This window comes from Xiphophorus hellerii, chromosome 16 (genome assembly GCF_003331165.1).
Source record: "Xiphophorus hellerii strain 12219 chromosome 16, Xiphophorus_hellerii-4.1, whole genome shotgun sequence".
Lineage (NCBI taxonomy): Eukaryota > Metazoa > Chordata > Actinopteri > Cyprinodontiformes > Poeciliidae > Xiphophorus > Xiphophorus hellerii.
In genome coordinates, this window is record NC_045687.1 from 4,646,747 (window position 1) to 4,671,619 (window position 24,873).

At 35.3% G+C, this 24,873-nt stretch overlaps 2 protein-coding genes across 6 annotated transcripts; one reads left to right on the top strand and one right to left on the bottom strand.

Annotated features, from left to right (window-relative positions):
* Positions 1-551: 551 nt before the first annotated feature.
* Positions 552-10,575, bottom strand: ddx42 (DEAD (Asp-Glu-Ala-Asp) box helicase 42). 3 transcript variants are annotated; one of them, XM_032587895.1, is made up of 18 exons: positions 10,491-10,575; positions 9,226-9,444; positions 8,941-9,091; positions 8,332-8,387; positions 8,014-8,050; positions 7,612-7,764; positions 7,413-7,517; positions 6,254-6,373; positions 5,986-6,162; positions 5,783-5,911; positions 5,596-5,695; positions 5,470-5,517; positions 4,959-5,056; positions 4,539-4,815; positions 4,172-4,398; positions 3,256-3,366; positions 2,682-2,786; positions 1,038-1,640 (listed from the first exon to the last, which is right to left on the bottom strand). In XM_032587895.1, the coding sequence occupies exons 2-18, from the start codon at positions 9,435-9,437 to the stop codon at positions 1,038-1,040; spliced, it is 2,709 nt and encodes a 902-aa protein (XP_032443786.1). In that variant the 5' UTR covers positions 9,438-9,444; positions 10,491-10,575. The 3 variants fall into 3 exon arrangements, with proteins under 3 accessions (XP_032443787.1, XP_032443789.1, XP_032443786.1); XM_032587896.1 differs by lacking the exon at positions 10,491-10,575 and having other exon boundaries at positions 552-1,640; positions 9,226-9,437; XM_032587898.1 differs by lacking the exons at positions 8,014-8,050; positions 8,941-9,091; positions 9,226-9,444; positions 10,491-10,575 and having other exon boundaries at positions 552-1,640; positions 8,332-8,393.
* strada (STE20 related adaptor alpha) lies at positions 10,561-24,859 on the top strand. Of its 3 annotated transcripts, XM_032587902.1 has the most exons (13): positions 10,561-10,665; positions 11,596-11,665; positions 11,985-12,042; positions 14,446-14,474; positions 17,826-17,928; positions 18,650-18,771; positions 19,808-19,916; positions 19,999-20,122; positions 21,139-21,310; positions 21,384-21,488; positions 22,512-22,765; positions 22,848-22,890; positions 23,544-24,859. In XM_032587902.1, exons 2-13 carry the CDS (start codon positions 11,654-11,656, stop codon positions 23,697-23,699), a joined length of 1,287 nt encoding a protein of 428 aa, XP_032443793.1. In that variant the 5' UTR covers positions 10,561-10,665; positions 11,596-11,653; the 3' UTR covers positions 23,700-24,859. The 3 variants fall into 3 exon arrangements, with proteins under 3 accessions (XP_032443793.1, XP_032443794.1, XP_032443795.1); XM_032587903.1 differs by lacking the exons at positions 11,985-12,042; positions 14,446-14,474; XM_032587904.1 differs by lacking the exons at positions 10,561-10,665; positions 14,446-14,474.
* The last annotated feature ends 14 nt before the right edge of the window (positions 24,860-24,873 follow it).

The following is a 24,873-nucleotide window of genomic DNA, read 5'->3' on the forward strand; positions in this document are numbered from 1 at the left end:
ATAAGAGGACTACTTCATCACATTTTAACTCAAATAAATGTTAAAAAGCACACATCCAAAAAATTACTCAAGTAAGAATAAAAAAGTATTTGGTAAAAAGGTTTCTTATGCACGAAACTGATCAAACCATAAATCGTTATAAATACAAATTACATAATCAGACAGATCAAAATATAAAGTTACGTGGAAATTTTGGTATTATTTGGTATAGACCAAAATAAAAATGATTAATATAAACAACATAGCTAACAACAAATAGTTGTTTTTTTTACATCAATACACGTAAAGGTTAGGTAGCAAGGGTATGTTAGCAGTAAGCTAGCGGTAACCTAATCCGTCTTTTTTGTGCGACTCAAACTTTTGCCTGATAGAAAAATTCAGCGAGAAGAAAAGAGATTAAATAGTTGAATTTTATTATTTCCTTTTAAAATATTAAAAGTCAACTTGCATTTTAAAATTAATTTAAGACATGACTGATTGATGCACAGTCATCCCTTGAGATGAAGAGCAGTCGGCCATATTAAGGAAGAAACTACACAAAGCAAATGGACGACGCCAAAGCTTTTAATCAAACATGTTTTTTATTATTTGCGATATACACGTATGCCATGGAAAGGCACTCCACTAAAACATGAATACAATACACAAAAAGAGCCACACAGTTGCTTTGACATGTTCATTTACCTATGAACTGACGTTTTGTAGTACACAAAATGAAAATATGCAAAGCATGAGCTTTGCAAGCATAAGGATGTGTGAGAATGCATTTTACACTGCATTTCTTTATTTATTTTCTACTGACAGAATTCACAGCTTTTATGCTCGACTTGACTAACAGCAACATCAGCTTGGATGGTATGTGTACAGTTGGTGTTTATGAATTGTCTGTGCTGAACAAACCTTGAGTCCAAACCAACTTTTTAAACCGCTTGAACCAAAATGGCTGCTTCTTTCAAGCTCTGATCTGCTCTGCTACCTGCCTAGACTGACCAACTCTTGTTATGGAGCTGAACATATGGAGCTAAGATGTGCTAACTTTAGTTATCCCATCGGCTCTTTCTGCGTTTCGGCGGGTCGGGAACTGCAAAGCTATCGTCTCCCCTGTCCCTCCCCTCCCCGCTTCCCCTGTCTCCGCCATCCCTGTCCCCTCTCCGGTCATCTCTCTCTCTTCTGCTTCCGTCGCCATTCCGGCTGTCGCTGTGGCGGCTGCTGTGGCGATCCCTGTCACCATGGCGGTCGCGATCTCTGTCTCCGTGTCGGTCCCGGTCACCGTAGCGATCCTCGCCGCTATGCCGGTCGCTCCTGTCGCTCCTGTCGCTGTGGCGGTGATGGCCGTCGCCGGGACGACCCTGGGACTCCCCGTGTCGGTCCCGCGGGGTCTCTCTGTGTGTCGGGGGTGCGGGTGGAGGGCTGCTGTGCTGTGAGCCAGTTGGATTGGCGGGCACGGAACTCAGGGAGCCGGCGCTGGTGAAACCAGGCATTGAAAAGGCGGCCATGTTGTGTCTCTCTGAGCCATTGGCGGCCTCTGTTGGCACAGAGTTCAGGCTGCCGGCGCTGGTCCAACCGGAGGAGCTGCTGGACTTGGTGCTGAGCTTCGGAGGGCCGCTGGTTGCTGCCACAAAATGGCTCTTATACTGAGCCTAAAACAAAACCAGACACTGAAATAAATGATTGGCTGCATGAATGAATTAAAAAGGCTGCTGATACCAGTTTTTTTTTACTTTTATCTTTTTTTGGAGAAAATTGTTTCCACCATTTGTAATTTTCAGCAGAAAATTAAAGGTGATCTATTATACTTCCTTGAACAGGTTGGAATAAGTCCATGAGCTTTACAAAACATGCTCATTAAATTTTTTTAACACAATATCATCCTTGGGTAATGAAATTTAATATTTTGATCTCCTTTCTAAATTAGCTGTTTCAGGGCCTCTTATCACTTTAAATCTAAATAACCTCAACTTTACACCCTCAGGTGAAAATGGCTGCAAACAGTTGTGTAATTATACAAATGTACATCTTTGAAAAGCAGAAGTAGAGCCTCCTGCACAACCAAATGTGACAGGTGGTTTCTCTATGATATGTCAACAACAAAACACATGTCTTTTCCAGCAGCCATTGTACAATGCATACAGCGGTAAAACCAGCAGATCAACTGGGCCTGAGCTTAGCTTGGGTTGCTAGGTAACGGGGCTTAGCTTCACTGGGGTTGCTAGGTAACAGTCTGGGCTTCGCTAGGGTTACTAGGTAATGGGCAGTACCTGCTGACTTGTGACTTTACATTTGGAAGGTTTTTGAAGTGGCTCACTTTCCAGACACCAAGAGCATCAACTTAGTGCCAAAAATAAATGACTAATAAGACCTTATATTTAATTAACTGAACTTACTTTACAGCAAATAATTAATTCAATGCAAAAATGTCAAAAAGAAACCAAACACCTAGTACTCTTTACATCTAATGGTGAAGATGGTAAGAAGTGTCACACCTGTAATTTATTAATTATTTTTTAAAGTGGATTTCTTCCTGTAATGAATATCAACATTCAAATGTAAGGTTGAATAATCTAAATTTTTCAGTGTATGCTACGACAACAAGCACAATTTTTACACATCTTTAAAAAAAATAAATTTTTCATTGTGAAAAAACTAAACTAATTAAGAGAAAACATGATTACAAACAGCACCTGGAAAGCTTGTTTCAGTGCAGACATGCGGTCCCCCATCGCCCCAGTTGTCGGTTTGCTGTAGCCTTCAAAGCTACTAGCAGAAGACAAGCTGCTGCTACGTTCCTGCACGAAAATATTTTAAACATTAAATTTATTTCTTAAATCACAATTCACAGTAGGGCTGGGCGATAAAACAAATTTATCAAATTTTTGGTGTTTGCAGATTTAATTTTTGGAAAATCTGGATTTAATTTTTCACCAATGCAATCCTTGGGTTTCTATAGTTACGGGTGATGTCATCTTGCCTGATGAGCTTTTTTTTTTTCTTTCTTTTACAGCTTCTAGTATTAATTGGACTTTAAACGCAGGTCAACTTTACAACAAAATGTAAGATCCAGGCTAAGATTTTGTTTTTCAATAAAAATTAAGTCATGTTTTAAAAAGAACACAGTCATAGTAATTTAAAAGTAAAGTCTTAATATTACCAGAATGAAGCAGCCCCAATTCAGAGGTATTGTATTGTTTGACATTTTTGTGCTATCATTTTAACATCACGAAAAGCAAATTCACTTTAGTTGGATAAGTGACTTACAGAGCTCTCGGACCCCAGACCCGGTCTCTCTTTGTAACCAAGACCGCCTCCACCGATGTTCAGCTTCTTTCCTTTACCTCCCTTAAACCGCGATTTCCTGAACCAGGGATTCTGGGGGAGATCAATTTAAATATTACAAAAAAAACACAAAATCTTACCAAGTATTTATGTAGTGCAAATATCTTGGTTCACTTGAGTTAAGGCAAAACTAACTTACAAGTAACTTTTCAGCAAGAAATTGGAGCTTGTTTTAAGTAAATAATTTCTTAAACTGATTCTCTCGGATGTAGGGCTACTCAATGTAAATATATCATCACACTGGAATGACAACAACTCTTTTACTAGAAAGGATTATTTATATATTGGAGGAGCAAGATGGGCAAATTCAAAACAATTTGGAAGCATTTAATTCATATATCAGAAAAATGAAGATAAAAGATCAGACTTTGAACTGCTCCAATCTATATAGACTGTTTTTAGGTTTTGTTTATAATGTATATCCTACTACATTCAAATATGGATTCTGAAATGTTTTTGTCATAAATAATAAAAATAAAAACTATTTTTGAAAAAAAAATTTCACTTATAAGATGGGAAAAATTTCTTCTCATAAATGAAATAATCTGCCAGAGGAACTAGCACTTTTTCATCAATATTTGGAATAAATTTTAAACTAAAACAAGTTTCTATAGGTTGCTAAAAAGTTACTTGTAAATTAGTCTTATCTTATTTCAAGCGTACTAAGGTATATATGCTAGAAAATAGACCAAAAATACTTTAGAAATGTTGCTATATTTAAAAAAAATGTTATTGGCCAAAATCGCAATCGGTAGGTCAGTCTTTTTAACAATCATCCAGAAAACAGCAATCGAGCACCCTTAGTTAAAATTTTATGTTTTTTCCGTGTTAATCCCACCTGCATGGCTAAATCCATGAGCTCTTTGGGAACGGCCTGATTGGCTCCCTCCAGGTTTCGCACCAAGTCGCCGGCAAATGAAGTGTCTTTGCTGGTCAGAAGGGTGTAAGCGACACCTTTCTCCCCGGCGCGACCCGTTCGGCCGATTCTGTGAGTGTGCGTGTCGATGTCGCGCGCCACATCGTAGTTCACCACGGTGCGAATTGACGGGATGTCCAGACCACGGGCTGGGGGGAGGACAGAGAGGTGGCAACGTTACAATTTTTTACATTTTATAATTATTCTAAATAGAGTTATTCAGCTCACAACATGTAAAAAAAATATTTATCAAAACATTTAAAGATGTAGAAGAAGTTGAAGTAAACACCGGCTACATCAGTGGCAACCAGAACGGGTAAATTTTTCTTCTTGAAGTCGCTGATGACTTTGTTCCTCTCGCTCTGGTCCATGTCTCCGTGCAGGAGGCCGAGGCTGTAGCCCTCCTGAGTCAGGTTAGTGGCCAGCTCCTCAGAGTTGGCCTTCTTGGTGACGAAAATGAGCACAGAGCCGGTGGAAGTGAACTCGACCAGCCTTCGGGTCAGCCAGTTCCATTTATCTGATCCGCTGAGCAGCAGCTCCACCACCTGAGTCACATCCTCGTTGGCCTTTTAAGCAAAACAATTGACAGAAAGAAACAAAATCTGCAGCTGAATGCTCTGACAAGTAAATATTTTAAACATAATCTTGTCCTAAAATGTATTTTGCAAATGTTTTTATATAAAAAACATCTTTGTAAATATTGAATCACCTCTCCGATGTCGCCTTGCACAACCCGAATAGGATCAACTAAAATGTCCCTTGCCAACCTCTCGATTTTTTTCCGAAAAGTGGCGCTGAAGAGAAGAGCTGCAAAAGAAATTATAGTAGCAATCAGGGCTGAATAATCATGATAAATCAATTATTGAAATAATTATCAACAAATTCAGTAATCGATAAATAGTTAAATGGAGTACAGAGACTCTAAAAAAGGGCTTTTGCGTGGAAGAACAACAGAGTCTAAGCAATAATTAAGGCAAATCTGAACAAAATTGGAAATTTAAAATGTCTTCCAGTTCCAGTGTTAAATGTTCACTAGAATTTAAAGTTTATTGATTTTTCAGAATGTTCCTCCATTATTATTGTGCCACCACCATTTTATTACTTGAAAATGGTCTCAAAACAACAATATTATTGTTCATTGCAACTTCTGGGACAATTTATCATCCCAGAACTTATTTATTAAAGTTACAATTCTCAATAAGAATCCAAACATGACTTACTCTGCCTGTCTGGACGAACATGGCTTGCAACTGATCTCACCTGATATTCTAAATAAGAAGGGAGAATTATTTATTTACATACATAAAAAAACGGTAACAATATAAAATATAATAGTGGCAGCTTACCAAATCCCATATCAAACATGCGATCAGCTTCATCAAACACCAGATATGTCACTCTCTGTAAGGATGTGGCCTTTTTTTTAACATGGTCAATCAGGCGACCCTGCGTAAACACATTTCATTCAGTGAAGTTCTCGTTTATGCATTTTGACGTCAGCAGCAGGAAGAAAAAGCAGGTGAGGTTTCTCACCGGCGTGCACACGACGATCTCTGCTCCCTCCTGCAGAGCCTTGGCCTGCTCCCACATGCTGCCGCCTCCGTAAACAGCCACAGAACGCAGCGAGTACGCTTTCCCAAAACGCTTACACTCTGCATGGATCTGCAGAACGTAACTATAATAAATAAACCTCTTCAGCTTATTTACATTTGGGTAAAAACACTCCAGTTGTTTACCTGCTGACAGAGCTCCCTGGTGGGACACACGATGACCGCTATAGGTCCCTCTCCCGGCTCCAGCTCCTTCTGGTCCATGATGTGAACCAGCATCGGCCAGATGAATGCCACTGTTTTACCACTTCCTGTTTTTGCAATGCCGATCATGTCGCGTCCAGAAAGAGCAATGGGAACTCCCTGGAAGAACGGTGGGGACAAATAATGTTGTTGGACCAATTTCTGGCTTAAACTCTACAACTTGAAATATGAAAGTCAATTTTTACTGAACCTGACACTGGATCGGCGTGGGCTGAGTGTACTCAGACTTTCGAATCTGATGCATCAGCTGCTCATCGAAGCCAAAGTGAGCAAAGCTGGTGCAAGGTTTAGGAGGGGCAGCACCAGAAACCTGAGGGAAGAAGAGAAAATAATAGAATGAGCAAAAAGATAAGAACGGAGAAAAAAGAGAAGAGAAAGAAGGAAGGAAAAGAAAAGGAGAGAAGAATAGAAAAGAGAAAGAAAGAGGAAAAAATAGAAAAGAGAATAGAAACAAATAGAAAAAGAAAAGAGAAATGAAATGAAAAAAGAAGAAAAGAAAGGAAAAAGGAGAGAGAAAAAAGAAACGGAAAGAAAAGAGGAAAAAACAGAAAAAAGAATGGAAAAGAGAATAAAATAATACAAAAGAAGCAAAAAGAGAGAAAAGGAAATAAAAAGAAAGATGAGAAAATAAAAGAGAAGCAAAGAAAGGAGAAAAATAAAAGAAAATAAATATTTATTACATTTGAAACAATTCAACCAAATCCTGTTAAGGTAAACAACCTTCCTGCTCAAATTAAATGTTTAAAAAAAAATCTCTAAAAAATTTTTCTTACCAAGTTTTGTGGCATTTAGCAAACAGAAATAATTTTTGTAATTATAAATGATTTAAAATAACAAGAAATGTAAAGTTTGATTTAACTTTAGACCGTGGGGGTAAAAAAAACATGTCTGTGTCTTTTTATTCGGTGTCTGAAAATATCCTATGGAGGACCAAAACTGACATAATTAGAAATAAAACCAGAAACATATATTTTGTTTTTCCTTTTTCTTAAACATGCATTTTTGTCAAGAAATGTATTTTATTCTGGATTTTCTGTATATTTTAGGAAAAGAAAAAACAAAATATATATATTTCTGCATTTATTTTTAATTATGTCAGGTTTGGCCCTCCATAAATATCTGGTTTCAACTGTAAATAACGTTTTCCAAATTTAGGCTTTCAATATAACGTTAGATTGCACTTTATTACAAAAATGTGCAGTTTGAATATCATTCACTTATAAAGAACTTTATACAGAAATCAAGCATTTCCAAACTTTGAAAACAACTCATTTAAAGCAACCTTGTAGAAGTATTCGGAATAAAATAGCAATTTGAATGTGAAATAAAAAAATAAATAACTGACTTACTCTCAAGTTGAGTTTCTGCCTCAACTCCAACACTTGGCTGCCGTTGAGAATGCTTAGCTCCTCGTGTTCATTGTAAAAGTTTTTCTCAAAAGGTGGGTAGTCGATCTACGAGATTCACAAATCACAAGAAAAAAAATATTATTTTTATTTTCCTTTAAATAAATCCCACAGTTAAAGCAATTTCTACTAATCTGAGTACCTCTGAGTGATCAATTGGTGGCAGCGGCAAGATTATTTTCTTGGTTGTAGAAGGAATTGGGTTTCCATCACTGTCATAGTCGATGTTTTCCTCCTCTTCCTCCTGGGTCAGCCCTGCTGTGGGATTCTCTGCCATGTAGCGGAAATACGCTTCCTGTAGAAAATACAGCATTTTATTTTTAAAAACTAACATAGTTTGGTGTACTTCATAGTCGAGCAACTAAAAATATAAAATTACATAACTTGTAGGATTTAAATAAAAAAGAAAATTCACAAAAATCAGGCCACAACAATGATCCTAATTGCAGCCTGCGGAGTCAGAGAAATGTGATGCAGAATAAAAGATCGGAGAGGATACAGGAAGTACGTCTCTGGATTGAAAAACTTTGGAAAGCTCACTCACTTGCTCATCTTCTTCCTCAATGTCATCACGAATACCCCTGAAAAAAACAAGCGGAGAAAAAAAAACTTCCCTGCAACTCGTCCATACACCAAAAGCAGCCCACATCCCACAATGACTCTGCCTAACACAACACTTTTGTTTTGTGACTTTTTTCCCCCAGTTAAAGGAACAACATAAAACCACAAAAGGTATCATCCAACTTGAGAAAATAGGAAAAATCAGACAGAAACCTAAAAGAATTACTCTAAAGTTTCAACTTTTATTGTTTTGTTCTCAGGAATTTCTTTTTTAATGGATAGATTAAATGAAAATACTTACTTGGTTGATTTTTTCTCCTTTTCTTCTAGTTTCCTCATGTCTTTAGCTGCTTGGTTCTGAGAAAAGGAAACAAAATAGTAAAATACAACACTTCATTTTGTGTAAATGTTTAAAGATAGTTTCAGATTCATTGTTGGAACCACTGAGAAATAAAATGAAACATCATATCTCCAATGGAGCTATCCTTATAACAAATTTTGCTGGACGATCAACTAAATCAAGAATTATTGTGATGATCGACAGCATTGCTGTTTTGAGACCATTTTTCAAGTAATATGTTGATAACGCTGTAACAATGCAAGTTCACCATATTTAAGACCAAAAAAAAATTATTTTATAAAGACCACTGGATCTGGAAGATATTTAAACACCCAGAATAAAGCACAGCCAAAAATAGTAAATAAAATGCAAATTAAAACCACTTACAAGCGAAACTATAACTAAAATGCATTATAGTGTCTCTGTAAACAAAATTGCTCCTCAAAAAATATTAATGATCAGAATGGAGATTATCTTCAGTTTCACCTTTCCAGTCTTTGTGAGTGGTGTATTTTTATGCTTCAGAGTTTTATTTAAATAACAATAATTCACTTTATGTAACTTTCCTACCTCAACCTCTGCCATGAAGGCGTCCAACGGGTCGTCTTCGCTGTCTGAGCCGCCGCCCGACTTCATCTGCTGCCGCGTGGGCGAGTTCTCAGCAGGAATGTAGGGCAGATCGGCGTTGCTGCTGGACTCTTCTTCATCGTCTTCGAAATACCTACAACAAAGGAAAAACATAAGATTTTAATTTGCACAATTGCATTTACATTTCATTCAGATATTAGCTGAATTAGCAATATTTAACTAATATTGTGTAAAACAGTAAATTCAGTGAGTGTAGAGGTCACTTACGCGTTTTCTTCATCAAAATTAGCTCTTTTGGACCCTATTTTGTAGAAAGACGGAAGCTGTGGGCTTTTCCCATAACCGCCACTTGATCCAGAAGCGCCAAATGATGTGTGAGATTTTGGGGGAACATTAGGCTCCTCTTTCTTCCCTGCAAGGGAAAAACCTCCAAAACCAAACCCACGCTTCACTCCTGGACCGCCTTTGTTCCAGTTCATGGCTGCACTGTGAAAAACAAACAAACAAATGTTTGAACGGCTTTAATCCCTCCGTTAGATTTGTATTTGATCATCCGTGCAGTCTGTAAAACAGACCAAATATAGAAATATATTTGCCCTGTAAATGCAGGGAACCTCAAAGATTTTAGTCCATTAAATACTGAAATAAAAACTGTGATTATGAAATACTCTAAATTGTACTGTAATTGTTACAATTTAAACCACTTTTCCTCTGTTAGCATCAGGAATTCATGCTGTCTGTCTCAAAAGATTATTAAAAATAAATATATTATGTACTGTTTAGCAGTACAGTTACTGAATGTAATCGCTGCGGTAAAATACTCTTGTTGATCGCTGGTAAGCTTTAATTTTAGAGCAGTGTTTATTGTAGTGAGGTTCTGACTATAAACATTGATAGATTCATAATTAAATGGCTGAGGTCATTTATTAAAGTACATTAGGAGAGCCAAAAGAATCTAAAGTATCTCAGGAGCTTCTTTAAAATCAACTGCTGATTGTATAATCAACAAAGCTACATCCATATAATTGGTTTGCTGAATGTATATATTTTTGTTTTAAGACATTTTCTTCATAAGGATTTCTTTTAATAGTTTAACCACCCAACTAGATATGCAGGATACACACACACACACATTATATATATATATATATATATGACCTGAATAAATAGCACACCTCCATTAGTTTAGGAATCATTCAATAATTGAGCTTCATTCGCAAGAAGACTAAAAAAAATCAAATCTCAATGCAAATGAGTAAGTATGTGTACATCTAAAAGAACAATTGTACACTATCGAATATTTCCATCTTAAAAGATTCACGCTATACAACAACGATTTTATTTTTCGTTTTACAACACAGCATGCTAGCATTAGCTCAAGGCCGCATTACGGCCAAGGCTAATGTGTGCGAAGAAAAGCTCTATATTTTACGTAACGGTGAAAAACCTCGATAGTTAGTTGCGCTATGAAGTATAAATCAATAATAATAGCAGTGCTAAGTTTCAGAACAAATATTTATGCATTTGTTTACCTATTTCTGAAGCTAGTAAATGTTTCTGTGCTTCTTTTAGAACGCTGTGGGCGTCTGCGTTATTTACGTCATACGTAATAATGGCGTCACGTCGTAATTGGTGCGTAACGTCAACCAGAAGCGTAGCTGGGTTGCTGAAAATATTCTGCAGGAGCGGATGGACCGATAAATAAAGGTACTAAGAAATATTTTATTTCCACAGTTATACCGTGTTACTGTTCACTAGTCGGCGGTAGGTTGCTATGCGTCAAATAACGCCTTTTAAATTTGTTACAGTAAGTTAAAACAGCTTCTTATGCTAACTGTTGTTAGCTGATGCTCCCTTCACTATTAAATAGCAACATTAGCAAAGCTGTTCTCTGAAAGAATAGCTGTTTTTCTTCATTAAGTGTGGCATTTGCACTTCGCTTGCTATCACTATGTAGGTATTTTCCCTTATATTTTATAGTTATTTCAGCAGTATTGCCAGTTGAATTGGTTTTGCTGGAAGGATTTAATAAAACAGACGGGGAGAATAAAGTATTGGGATGGTTTTGCAACGTCCAAAAACATTTATTTTCATCAATTTTCCTATCAGGTTGCTTTTTGTCCTTTAAAGTGGACATAATCAATAGTCCTTGATGCTTTAAGTCTTCCTTAAATGGCTTTGCACTTATTTTTATTTAAATAAAAAAAAATTCAGCAAAGTACCAGAACGTTTTAAGAGCATGATTAATTTGTTTTTTGTTGTTTTGTGTGTTTAAATTCAGTTAAGTCTGGCAACAATCTAGCGTTAAAAAATGTAAACTTTGTTTACAGGCTATTTTTGGTGCTCTTGTTCTGTGATAAAAAATTTTTTTTTACCTGTTTGAGATTCTCACAACATTATAAGTAATTAATGACATGTAGTTACAATATTATTAATTATGTCAGCTTTTGGATAAAGAACAGAAATGATCTCAAAAGCATAAAATGTGGGAGGCAATAGGAACGTGTCGTTCAATCTTTCAGTTAAATAAAAAAAAATATCAGTTCTCGCGGCAAGCTGCAATGATAAAGGACTTTTTTTTGACAGGATGGGATGAAACATTATTTCCTTTTCATCACAGTTCCTTTATTTTCACAGATATTCTCAAAGGAAGTTTATTTCAGCATCTAATGTAAGAACAACCTCAGGAGGATCAATGTCGTTTCTTGTAAGTGTTTCCATTTATTGATTTATGACTTCCACACTGTTTTTCTAGGTTAATATTAAACCTCATTTAGAAATTTTGAACTAATTCAACTGAGATAAAGTCTGTTAGAGTATTTTTTGCTTTAGTTTTTGTAGAGTTTTTACAGGAAATTTTACAAACTAAACATTTTAGTTTATGTTTTTTGCATGCTTGCTGTTTATTATTAACCACTGCTGTCAACAGCCTTAATTACTCTCTCTTTGTCTTTCTGTGTTTTTCTTTTTCTTGCTTTTAATTTGCTTTTTTATTATGCTTGAAATTAACTTTTTCTATCTGTCAGCGCTGGGTAACTGAGAAACTGAGTGTGGAGAGCCTGCGGGATCTGGAGTTATTTGGAGGTGAGGTTTAAGTGAAACAAATTTTAAAAAACTACTTTAGGTTGTTTCCTCTCAGTTCTTGCTTTGCTTTGCTTTCCAGACATCATTCTAAATTTGTTATTCATCGTTTTGTCTGATCTGTTTTGAGCTTTTTTATTTCTTTCCGTTTTTGTCAGCATTTTATAGGAAAATTATACAAAAAAATTCCTTTAATTACTTTCTAATGTGTGCTGTGGATGCTATTATTGGTTTGAAAAATCAAAATAATTATTGTTATTTTATCTAAGAATGAGAAAAGTCTCAGAAATAGAAGCTGGCAGTATAAATTTGTTTAAGTGAAACTGTCATCGAAGAAGAAAAGAAAACATTTTGTGTTTCTTTTTTATTTATTGACATGTTTATATGTATATAAATTATGTTTATTAACGTCTATAAAATATACAAAATAATAATTTTCAGAAGAGTTTAATTTTCTTTTTCAAACAAAACTGACAGGAAAACCACAATGAAAGTGGAAAGAGAGACACTTTTATTCAATAATAGCACTAAATCAGAACCAATATCTTTGTACTTTTTAAAAAGTATAAATACTCTGAACAGTTACATTATTTTTCCAAAATGCTTTCATGTATCTTAAGAAACGTATAAGCGCCGCTCGACAGCACTGACATTAGTGGTTTTGATGGAAATTGACAGTAAATTTTTAAAGGTTAAAGGTTGACAGAAATCAAATGTTGTGCAATATGAATATTTTTTCAGTTTTTAAAAAAATATATTTGTTATGCAAAATTGCTGGATTGGATTTATTTCGTTGCAACTTTACCTCATTTTCATTTGATTGCATCTTTCAGCATTTGTGCATGTTTGTTCAAATTGGTCATTTGTTTTGGCTGCACACGATTCCCATTGCCTTACAGAAAGTTCCTGTCAGAATTTTAGATTTAATCTATATGAGCATGAATATCAGTCATTTTCTGCTGTTACTGATTAGCGCTACAGAGTGCATTTCAAATGAATCGTTATCGCAATTTGATTGTATGCAGCATTCATTTTGCTCAGAGTGCAGCAGATGGTGGATAATTGAGAAGTTGTTCTAAAAGCAGATTAAAAAGTAGAAACTACAAGTTTTTTCAATGCTAAAATAGAAGACATAAACCAGAAAAAAAACATTTTTTTAATTAAAACTTTGTTGTTGAAATGGAAATATTGAATTAGTGTAACATTCACCAACATTATTGTTTTCCTAATTCTTTTATTGATACATTTGAGCTGTTTTTCTTACAGGATGAAATTATTTAACATGTAAAAGTGATTTTTGAAACAATCATTGAGAGCAAAGTTTTGTCCCTTCCATACATTTTGTTATTGATTTGCTGTATGTTGCTTAGGAAGCTGCACCTGAACCACATTTCACGACTCTTTGCTCAACTGGTAAAGTTATTTTTCAGTGCTGTGTTTCCTGCTACAGAATCAGACTTTAAAACAAACTTTCAATAATGTTGAGTTTAAGAAAAGATGTGAAACCAGCACATTTCTTTGAGAGTATTTTTGTGGCTCTTGTGGCCTGAATTCACAGCAGAGCAGACAGGAAAGAAATAAAGAGATAAGGGGGGAAGAAACGCAGACATGAAGCAAGGGCACTAAAGTTGGAAGTTAAACACCAGATGGCTGTCTGCAGGTCTGACGCATCAAAAGAGATCGTCTCTGGAAAAGCCCAACCTTCTAAAAATTATGGACTGAGCTTAAAAGCAGAGATTGTGTTAATAATATAAAATCAAATTCATCGTTTAATTTTAGCTTTTTGTTTTTGAAGATTTAATTTTAGAGGGAAAAAAAGGATTTTTTTCCATTATTTTATTTCTTGGGTTTCCATAGTTCAGAGTGATCCCGGCATGCCCAAGGCGGCCATCTTGTTTTACAGCTTCTGTTTATGTTTTGGACTTTGAATTCAAGTCAACTTTACAGGCAAATTTTTTTTGTTTCTAATTACGAGAATAAAGTTTTATGAGAATTTTTATGAGAAAAATAAAGACGTAAAATGAGGAATGTTGAGCATCTTGTGAAGTTGGGATTATTTTTGAACATCCTCCAAAAATTTAATCTTGTTCACCCAACTCTCTGTTGTGTGTTGTAAAATCATTCTGTCCTGGGAAAAAACATGGAATATGTTAATAAAATCCCCAAATTACAATGACATTTATGCTCATGGTGAGTTTATGTAAAATTCTGACTGAAACTGTAATATTTGTAATTAGGATGGATTTTTTTATTTATTTTGTGAAGCAGGAAACTCTTTTAATCAGATCTCCATCATGCAGCGGCTGTGCTTGGCAGCTGAAAAAACCCTCCTGTGGACAGAGATCCTTCTCTAGTTTTCTTTGTGTTTCACGTATTTATGTCATTGACATGGTTTCTCTACCCCAGAGCAAGCTCAGGGATTCTCACACAGGAAAGTAAGTGCGGTACTCCTGTCACTGCATCAGCATCCTCATTCTTCATGTTGCCTTTTGTGTATGTGCGTGCATGCACTGATACAGTACGTATGTGCGCACAGAGATTTACATTTCGAGGGATTCATGATCTCTCCAGGCTTTGGACATGTTTGTATGCACGTGTGTCCAGTTCATGCTGCACATGCCTGTTTTGTAGATGGTTCTTTTACACCTCACAAACGAGTGCTTTTGTTGCAGAGTTTATTGTTTTTCTAAACAGATTTAATACTTTTCATGTGTAGCCTATTAAAATAGAACAATCTTGTGTAATTTGTGTTTTAACATGTAGATTTTACAGACTGAAAGTCCAAGCTTATTGTGTGAAGAACCTGTGCTGTGACGTTTTCTTAGTGCAGTCTGTGTATGTATGGAGTTCAGATGTTGAAGTTCTTTGCTGTCCATTTTGGGTCTGATCACTGTTCGGTTCTCCATTTGATCAGGAAACTAATGCTGCAACTAACAATTATTTTAGTAATAGATTATTCAATCGATTAAACAGATGGAAATACTACCACATTCTGCAGATATTTCATTTTTTAAATAATATATTAGAAATTCATTAAAATACGCAAATAAACAAATAATTCAATTACTATTTAAAATAAAATGTGATAACAGCATTCCTTTATCAAAAGCTTGACTATTTGCAGCACAGGATGCAGCTAAAAAAAAACCAAAACGCATGTGAAAAACAAATTAATAAATGGATAGAAAAAGGTGTTTAAGAGATTTTTTTAATGGAATTTGAACTAGGTGAAGGTAAAGGGACACTTAATGAGTTTTTAGTAGAACAGATTTATAGATTAAATTTTTTTCTTTTACCTTAAATGCAAAATGTTTATTTTTGGGCAATTTTGGCTTAAGTAAAGTTCTGGTTTTGTTTTTCTTTTGGCAGTTGGCCTTTTAAGTCTGTATTCTCTAGTTAATGATTAATCTATTACTAAATTAATTGACAATTATTTCAAAAATCGATTAATCATGATTAGTCATTTCAGCCCTAATTTTTTTTGTCCATTTTTAACACAATTACTGTTTTGAGTATGATGTTCTTTCAGCAGTTTATTTTGAGTCTGAATGCTTCAGTTAACAATCAATCAGTTACTAAATTAGTTGAAAATTCTTATAATAATCGATTAATCATGATTAATCTGATTAATCATTTCAGCCCTAATATTTTTGTCGATTTTTTTTTTAACTTATGGTTCTGAGCATGTTGTTCTTTCAGTTATTGGCCTTTTCTGACTCTGTATACTCTAGTTAATGACTAATTGATTATTAAATTAGTTGATGATTATTTCAAAAATCAATTAATCATGATTAATCTAATTATTCATTTCAGCTCTAATATTTCTTTTGTCCATTTTAGGCTTAATCGCATCTCTGAGCATGTTGTTTTGTCAGGAAGTGGCCTTTTTGAGTCTGTGTACTCCAGTTAATGATTAATCAGTTACTAAATTAGTTGATTAGTTCAATAATCGATTAATCATGATTACTCCAATTAATCGTTTCAACTGAACATGAAGTATATACATAGGTTTCTTTAAACCGTGGCTGCCAGAGCATGCTCGATTTTCCTGCTTAGACGGTTTTAATTTGTGCTTCCTAGATGCGTAAAGATTTACCATTTAACTTTCTGCTTATAGAAACAGTCTCTGGTTTTATCTGTGGGGATATTTACAGAGGCTAAACGTTCATTTTTATTTTAAAATGAAGTCATACATTAGCCTTCATCCGCCTCACCAGCTCACTGCTGCAGTCGGTTAATTTCCATCATTTTTCAAAAGCGATAACTTGATGGAAATCAGGAGTCCTCACTGCCAAGAATGTGGAAATGTTTATATGCTGCTGTTCTGTTAGAGGTGCTTCACAAATACGTTAGCTTACTGTGGCGCAGATCCCTATGGAAGCATTTCACTGCCACAGTTTGGAAACAAATTCAGGTGTAGCATCTTGTTTTAATGAGAAGGTTCGACGTTAAAAAGTTTGAGTTTTGTTTTCTAAAAAGAGATGAAAGACTTGTTTAAAAAAAGTTTTTCATTTTAATGAGTTTTGCTTTTGCTAGTTTGTCATTAAAAAATTAAAACATTCTCATTTTAATTAGAAAGCTAAAATGAGATAGCTTTAGAATTTGAATTTTAGAAAATGAATTTACTAAAATTTTGTTTTAGAAATTTTAGCATTTTTAAAATAAGAAATGTTAAGTTTCTCATTTTAACAAGTTTGAATCTTGTTTAAATGAGAAAGTTTCTCATTAAAATGATCATTTCTCTTTAACAGGAGATGCAAAACGTTTAAAATGAAAAACTATCAATTTAACGAGAGTTTCTAGTTGAAACAAAAAAATCTGTTAGTAATAACGAGTTTAGGTTGACTCAAAATGAGAAGGCTTTCTCATTTTAATGAGAAACTTTCTTGTTGAAAATGAGAAAACCTTCTCGTTATATCGGGATTCATTGTTTTAACGAGACTAAAATTTCTCGTTAAAATTATAACATTTCGGGCGTGCCGTGGCGGCGTAGTGGTTAGCGCGATCCGTATTTGGAGGCCTTGAGTCCTCGACGCGGCCGTCGCGGGTTCGACTCCCGGACCCGACGACATTTGCCGCATGTCTTCCCCCCTCTCCTTCCCTGTTTCCTGTCAGCCTACTATCATATAAGGGACACTAGAGCCCACAAAAGACCCCCTGGAGGGGTAAAAAAAACAAAAAAAACATTTCTTGTCAGAATGATAGTTCATCTCACTCAAATGAGGTTTAGAACTCAATTAAATGAGAATTGTTCTCATTTAATTGAGATTAGTTTTATATCTCATTATAGCGAGAAGATTTCTCGTTTAATAAGATGTCAAATTCGCTCCTCTTGTTAAAAATCCTTAACACAGCTCGCCATAACTCTCCTTCTTACCCTGTTTCTTCTAGACGACTTCTAAAAATCCCAGAAGATGTTGCTGTTTTACTTTTACAACCTTATTATCTAAAAGAGAATATATTTTGGTATTAATGAGATTTAAATCTAGTTAAAATGAGATACTGCTTCTGAGTTTATTTCCAAGCTTTGGCAGTGAAACACTGTAGATCTTACAGTGGAACTGTTATTATATTTTTAATTATTTGACCTTTAAGTCAGACTTGTACTCACTGGATATGATGGATGTTGTCACTGATGTTTTAAATCCACTAGTGCTGTCTGTCTGCCTAACACTGTAGTACCACAGATTGGTCTTTTCTGTTGTTTTGTGATGGTTTAAGGGTTTTATCTGAGACGGATGAAGCTGAAATCAGAGTTTCTTGTTGATTTGTTTTTTCTGCTCCAGCCCCATGAGGACAGTGAGGAGAGTTTGAGCTCGCTGCCACGCCGAGACACGATGGGCTCCTTCCTGCCAGACAGCGGCTCGTACGAGCTGCTCGCTGTTATCGGTAAAAAAAAAAAAGCTGACATTTATGCACTTTTTATGTTTTAACATGAACAGTTTCAACAAATTTTTGATGGGTAGTTTCTCTACAAAAACAACCAAATCACTTTTGTTAATGCATGCAGTATTTTTATTGAGTCATGCATTTGTTTGCTTTTCTAATTCTATTCTAGCTTATTAGTGCTTTTGTTTTGTTTAATTTGTAATAACAAACTGTTTTATTTTTAATATTGGGCTAAAAATGTCATTATTAATATTATTATACACTTTTTTTTTTTTTAAATTTTGATCTTTTTTCTCATCTATTAATTCCTTGCGGTTCCATAGCAACGAATGATGTCAGCACACCTAGGGCGGCCATTTTGTTTGACAAATATGTATCATAGTTTCTATGTTTTATTTGGACTTTGAATTCAGGTCAACTCTACGACAGAATATTAGGGTCAAACTATGATTTGGTTTTTGTTTTTAATTACAAGAACAAAGTTACAACACTACCAGAATAAAGTCGGAAGATTACCAGAATAAAGTTGTGATATAACCAGATAAAACATTTGTTTTAAACATTTTCAGATTACTTTATGCCTCATGAGGATTAGTTAATTTTTTATTCTTTGTCTAGATTTTCTCTGTGTTTTTTTTATATCTATAAATGGAGGTAAACGTTGAACTCAAAGATAAGTTTGCATCCTGTTTTTATACTGACGCATATTTTTGGTTGTTAGGAAAAGGCTTGGACGACCTGATGACTGTGAATTTGGCTCGTTACAAACCCACTGGAGAGCATGTGGCCATTCGTCGAATCGACTTGGAGTCGTGCACCAACGATATGGTCACCTACCTGCAGGTCTGCATCCTCCTTCTGTTTAAGAATCATTTCTAACTTTGTGATTTATTGGGAATTATTATTTCAGCTACTATGGTATGAAAAAATGCATGTCTCCTTATAGATTTCTTCACTTAAATGTTGCAGATCATCAAAGTTTAATACAAAAGAAAAAATTTTTTTTTTAATTTTTATGTTTAATTTGAAATCTGTCCAAAACATTGTTGTTTAGCTTACTTTATATTGTTAGACGAGTTCAATTTAAAAAACATCTTAATTTTACAGGATTTTGGTGGCTAGTGAAGTAGTAAATTTATATTTTCACACAGAATCATGCTGGTCTGGGCTACTTTTTCCCCTTATCACATTAGTTTATCATTTGAAAACTACCTATGTTACATACTCTGAATAATATGTCTGATTTTAAAATTTATTGGATGATTTGAAAACATTTAAGTGTGAGGGGAAAAAAACAAAACAAAAGGTGGCATTTAGATTTTCTCAGCGCTCTACAGTTTTGTCAATGCTGCAAAAACACTAAATCTTACCGAGTATTTTTGTCCAGTTTCTTGAACAAATATCTTATTTTAAGTGTAATGACTCGCAAGTAACTTTTAGGCAAGATATTGGAACTTGTTTTAATGCAATAATTCGATAATATTGGTCATAAAGTTCTAGTTCCACTGGCACCGTTACCTAGCAACCCCAACCAAGGCCAAGCCGTTACCTAGCAACCCAGTTCTATTTCCATCGGGAGATTATTTCACTTATATAGCAAGACAATTCTCCCATGTTATACGTGAAATAATCTTCCAGTGGAACTAGAACATTTTTGATTAAGAAATTAAGTACTTAAAACAAACCACTTTATCTTTCTGCATAGTTGCTGTATGTTGGCTTTGTCTTATTTCAAGTGTAGTAAGATATTGGCACCCCAAAAAAAGCAAACAAAAAAAAATACTTTGTACGATTTGGTGTTTTTGCAGTGAAGTTTTTTTTCTGTCTAATAAAATTTTCCCTGCTAATTTCTAAGACTTTTCTTTCCTCTTTACACCAGGGTGAGCTACATGTGTCAAAGTTGTTTCATCACCCCAGTATTCTGCCGTACAGAAGCGTCTTTATAGCAGAAAACGAGCTTTGGGTCATCACACCATTCATGGCTTATGGTACAGAAACACTCAAAATTTATTCCCCTGTTAAATCTAACACAGGAGATTTTCTTATCTTCATTATTACTTGATCTTGCAGGTTCAGCTAGAGATCTCATCTGCACTCATTTTTCGGATGGGATGGGTGAACTCACCATTGCGTACATTTTGCTCGGCATGCTAAAAGCTCTTGAATACATCCATCACATGGGATATGTACACAGGTAAGATTAACTGATATATGTGAAAAAGATAACCCTATCTCTAGAAACCGCACTGTATTTTCTGTTATAGTCTTGTACCATATTTTGTTATTGTTGTTATTGTCAATCTTCTTTATTTACATATTGTTTTAAACACTTTAAGAACTTTTTGTGTGAACTGTTCTTGCTGCTACACCTGAATTTCCTCTTTCTGGGAGAATAAAAGCTGTTTTTACTTTATTTTCTTTGTTTATGTTATTAATTTTCTTAGCTAGTTTTGATTGTATTTTATTCTCAATATTTCTCTCTGCTTGTCTTGTTAGTCTGTTGCAATAATAAGTTAATTAATTGCATGATAAATTAAAATGAGCTCAATAATTTCCCTCTGATTGTTCTTTTTAAAGGACAATTTTGTATACAGAGACTTTATAATCCATTTTATTTATGATTTTGGTCAAAGAAATTCTTTGCTTTATTTATCATTTTTAGTTGTGTTTTATTTTGAATATTTAAATGTCTACCAGTTCCAGTGTGAGTGTTTTATTGGTCTTTGAGATGGCAAACTTGCATTATTATGCCAGTCCCAGTAAATTAGTCCAAAAACAATAATCATTTATTGCAATAAGTACTGATAATTTATCATCCAGCTAAATTTATTATCAAAACAGTCCTACCTGTTTGTTTTTATAACATTTTGGACGAGTTAAATACGTGGAAAGTTTTATTTTATGTCTGACCACATAATTGAGATAGTAGTAGTGAAATTAAATTCAGTTCAAATTCAAAAATACTTTATGGATCCCAAAAGTAAATTATCATTTCATTTCAGATTCTTCATAGAGTTATGGTAGATAGTGATGGCTGTTGGTTGGCAGGAAAGACCTCCTGTAGCAGTCTGTATTACGGCGAATCTGAAGAAGCCTCTGACTGAAGACGCTCTGTTTTCCCAAGACAGTCTCATGAAGAAGATGATATTAGTTAAACTATGCATTTGGATTTGACTGCTGATGTTTATTTTTATCGTTTTGCTCATGTAGGAGTGTGAAGGCCAGCCACGTTCTGATATCTGCAGACGGACAAGTCTGCATGTCCGGTCTGCGGAGTATTTTCAGCCTCATCCGTAACGGCCAAAGGGCCAAAATGGTTCATGACTTCCCTCAGTACAGTGTGAAGGTGCTGCCTTGGCTCAGCCCTGAAGTGCTACAGCAGGTACAGAGCATCAAAACATACTGCAACCCTGTGTGTCTGTCTTATCAGCAAATATTTTAATTGTTTTTCCCAGAATCTGCAGGGATACGACTTTCGATCAGACATCTACAGCCTGGGCATCACGGCCTGTGAATTAGCCAATGGACATGTGCCGTTCAAAGACATGCCAGCTACACAGGTGATCAGAAACTCAAAGCTACGTTAGCCATTTTGACGCGTCATATTGTGTTAAAGATACGATATGAGGGTCCTTAGAGGTACAACAAATCCTCAGAAACACATTAAAAATACTTGAATTCAAGTAAAGAAACAAGAAAAGAATCCCAGTTACTCAGCTGTAGTTTTGAATTAATCTATTAAATGGGACAAAATTCACATTTTTATATTTCCAATAAATCAATGTTTACATTCCATGGGCAGTGTGCCGTTACCTAACAACCCCAAACAAGCTCAGCCCCGTTACCTAGCAACCCAAGCAGAATTCCAGCACATTTGGTCAGCTGGTTTCACCGCCTCTGTACAATGGCTGCTGGAAAAGGAAGTGTTTTGTTGTTGACTTATCATCCAGAAACCACTTTCTGTATTCTTGTAGATTGTGCGGGAGGCTCCACTTCTGCTTTTCAAAGATGTACAGCTGTATAACTGCACATCCGTTTACAGCCATTTTCACTGATGAGTGTAAAAGTTGAGTTCGGGGCGTGGCCAGCAGCAACTTATTTGGATTTAAATGTCTCAATGATGGTGTCAAAACCGTATTTATTTCAATTCATCTGTGAAATAAAACCCACCGTTTTAGGGCTCACATGATTACGAAAGATTATAATGTTATGAATATCTTTAAAAGTTGCCTCTTTGGTCATATTTCAGTCCATTTAGAGCGATGCGCGTTCCCGCAACGGCATGCGTTTCTCGACATACCACCGGTGTGGGGGTCCAAATGCTATTTATCGGCTGATTAGTGGATGGATAAGATCCATCGACGTTAGATTAACTCATTACTCGACAATTTGTATCCATAATATATAATTCTTAGTTTACTTTTCAATAATTCACTACTTTTGATTTAGTTTGTAGCCTAAAACTCCAGTAAAATGCATTGAGGTTTGTGGTTGTTGTAAAAAATCCAAAGGGTGTAAATACTTTCGGAAAGGACTGACTTTTGGTTTTAACAAAATGACCTACATTTATTATTTTCTTGAAGATGCTTCTGGAGAAGCTGAACGGAACCGTGCCTTGCTTGCTGGATACCGCCACGATTCCCCCAGAGGAGCTGTCGCTCAAGCCGTCCCGCTCTGCTGCCGACTCGGGGATCTGCGAGGGCCCGAGAGCCGGAGGGCTCCGGCACTCAAACGGAGAACCGTCCTCATCCTCCGGAGGACATCCGTATAACCGCACATTTTCCCCCCACTTTCACAACTTTGTAGAGCTGTGCCTGCAGCGAGAACCGGAAAATAGGTTGGTGAAATCCGATTCATGTTGCGTATGACATTATTAAAAACACAAAATGCGTTTTTCTAATTTTTACTTTTTGTTGCAGACCATCTGCTGCCACTCTTACTGGACATCCTTTCTTCAAACAGGTGTGTGAATTTTTTTTTGTTCAGCTTAAAATGTATGAATCCAGACATGTTTTCTTTCGGTTTTAAATAAGTTTTGTCTCACTTTGTACAAAGGCTGCAACTAACGATTATTTTAGTAATTGATTATTCTGGCGATTAATCGGCATATTCTGCAGATTTTTCATTTAACCACCTAAGCATTTTTTTACACAATTTGAAAAAAACCTTTTTTTTAAAGCAAATAAATAAATTCCTTTTTTAAAGTAAGAAAATTAACATTTTATTACCTTTTAAATAAAATGTAATAACTTGATTATGTATAGCAAATGTACCCAGATATGTTGTTCTGAGTAAAACATATTTCCTTTTTTAAAAAAAATATTAAATGCAAAATGAATGTTTTGTACAGTTTTGGCTTAATTACTGCTCTGACTATGTTGTTATTTCAGCAAATTCACTTTTTAAAAAAATCTGTTCACGCCAGTTAAAGATTAATCGATTGCTACATTATTTGAGGATTATTTCAATAATCGATTAATCACGATTAGTCATTTTAACCCTACTTTTTGTATTGGAAAAACATCTTTCCAGCTGCACTTGAGACTTAATTTCTTTTATGACAATAAAATAGCTTCTCCTTTCCCATTTATCTCACATTATGTTTGTCTTTTCAGATCAAACGTCGACCAGCGGAGGCGCTGCCTGAGCTGCTGCAGCCAGTGTCACCCATCACTTGCTTCGAGAACTCCGGGCCACAGGACTCCGTTTCTGGACTGGCAAGTCTGGAGTCTGGCCTGAGCTACCTGGAGGTGGACGACTGGGACTTCTGACAGTAACGGACTCAACAAGCAGAGGATTTTATGGAGAAGCTCTTCACTGAGGATGGGATTTGTTATGTAATTGATCTCCTTTTAAGTGATTTCCATGGTAATTTAAAAGGAAGTTGTTATTCACAGACACATTTAAAGCTAAGTGTCAGGGCTATTGTGAACAAGTGGGCATGGAGGAGTAAATTTCTGCCTAATTATTCACCAATTTACAAGAAAAAAACATGGAAAGTTTGTTTGTTGTAAATATGTAGGGGAAAATTTTAATTTTCCACATTTACAGGCAATAATTTATTATGTTAAAAGTAGAATATTCTGACACTATAATGTCAGAAATGTGTCGGGGGGGGGGGGGGGGGGGGGGGGGGGAAACTGAATTTTACCAGGTGAAATCTCAAATTAAAGATAAAATCAGATCTCTGAAAAAAAAGCAGAAAGAAGTCCTCTAAGAAAGAGTTTTTCTTCTGAATCAAAACATTTCTGCTCCTAAATTTACTGCTTAAATCTTTTCGTTGCAAATGTCCAGCTTTATGATCTCAGAGAAATTATTTTTGTTTTCTTTGCAAGTTTTTGGCTTTACAATGTCAAAAGATTATAAAATGTATGCCTTCTTGCAAAGTTACAATTATCAGAACAGTCAGGGTTTTATTCTTGTAAATATATTAAATTAATCTCACAACTTTTCAGTTTTTAGGTGGAAATTTACTCCACCGTGACCAGTTATTTTCTTTTAATGCTCCTAATACTCTGCATCTTTCTGGATGTCTTGCTCATGTTCTGTTTTCTAGATATGCACAAACTCTCACATGGCACTGAAGGCCTGATGACGGTTCACTAAAACACAAAATGCCATTTCTGAGTCGATCAGAAGCTGCTCAATATTTTTTCAGGAACACTTATTTTGCATTAAAATTGTAACTTTATCATTTCCCACAGATGACTGTTACCGCCTTAAAGCAGATGGAAATGTTCTTGATTAATCAGCTGAACAAACAGGATGTAAATGGGTTTTTCAGTTGCTTCAGGCTGTTTTTTGTTGCATAGTTTGCAAATGAGTGATTGGGGTGTTACTCATGGGGAAAGTTAATCTTTCTTTTATGCTTGTTTTGTTTGCATGTATATTTGAACGTAAGGGCAAAAATTAAACCTGAACAATAAACTCAGTGGAACTTCATAT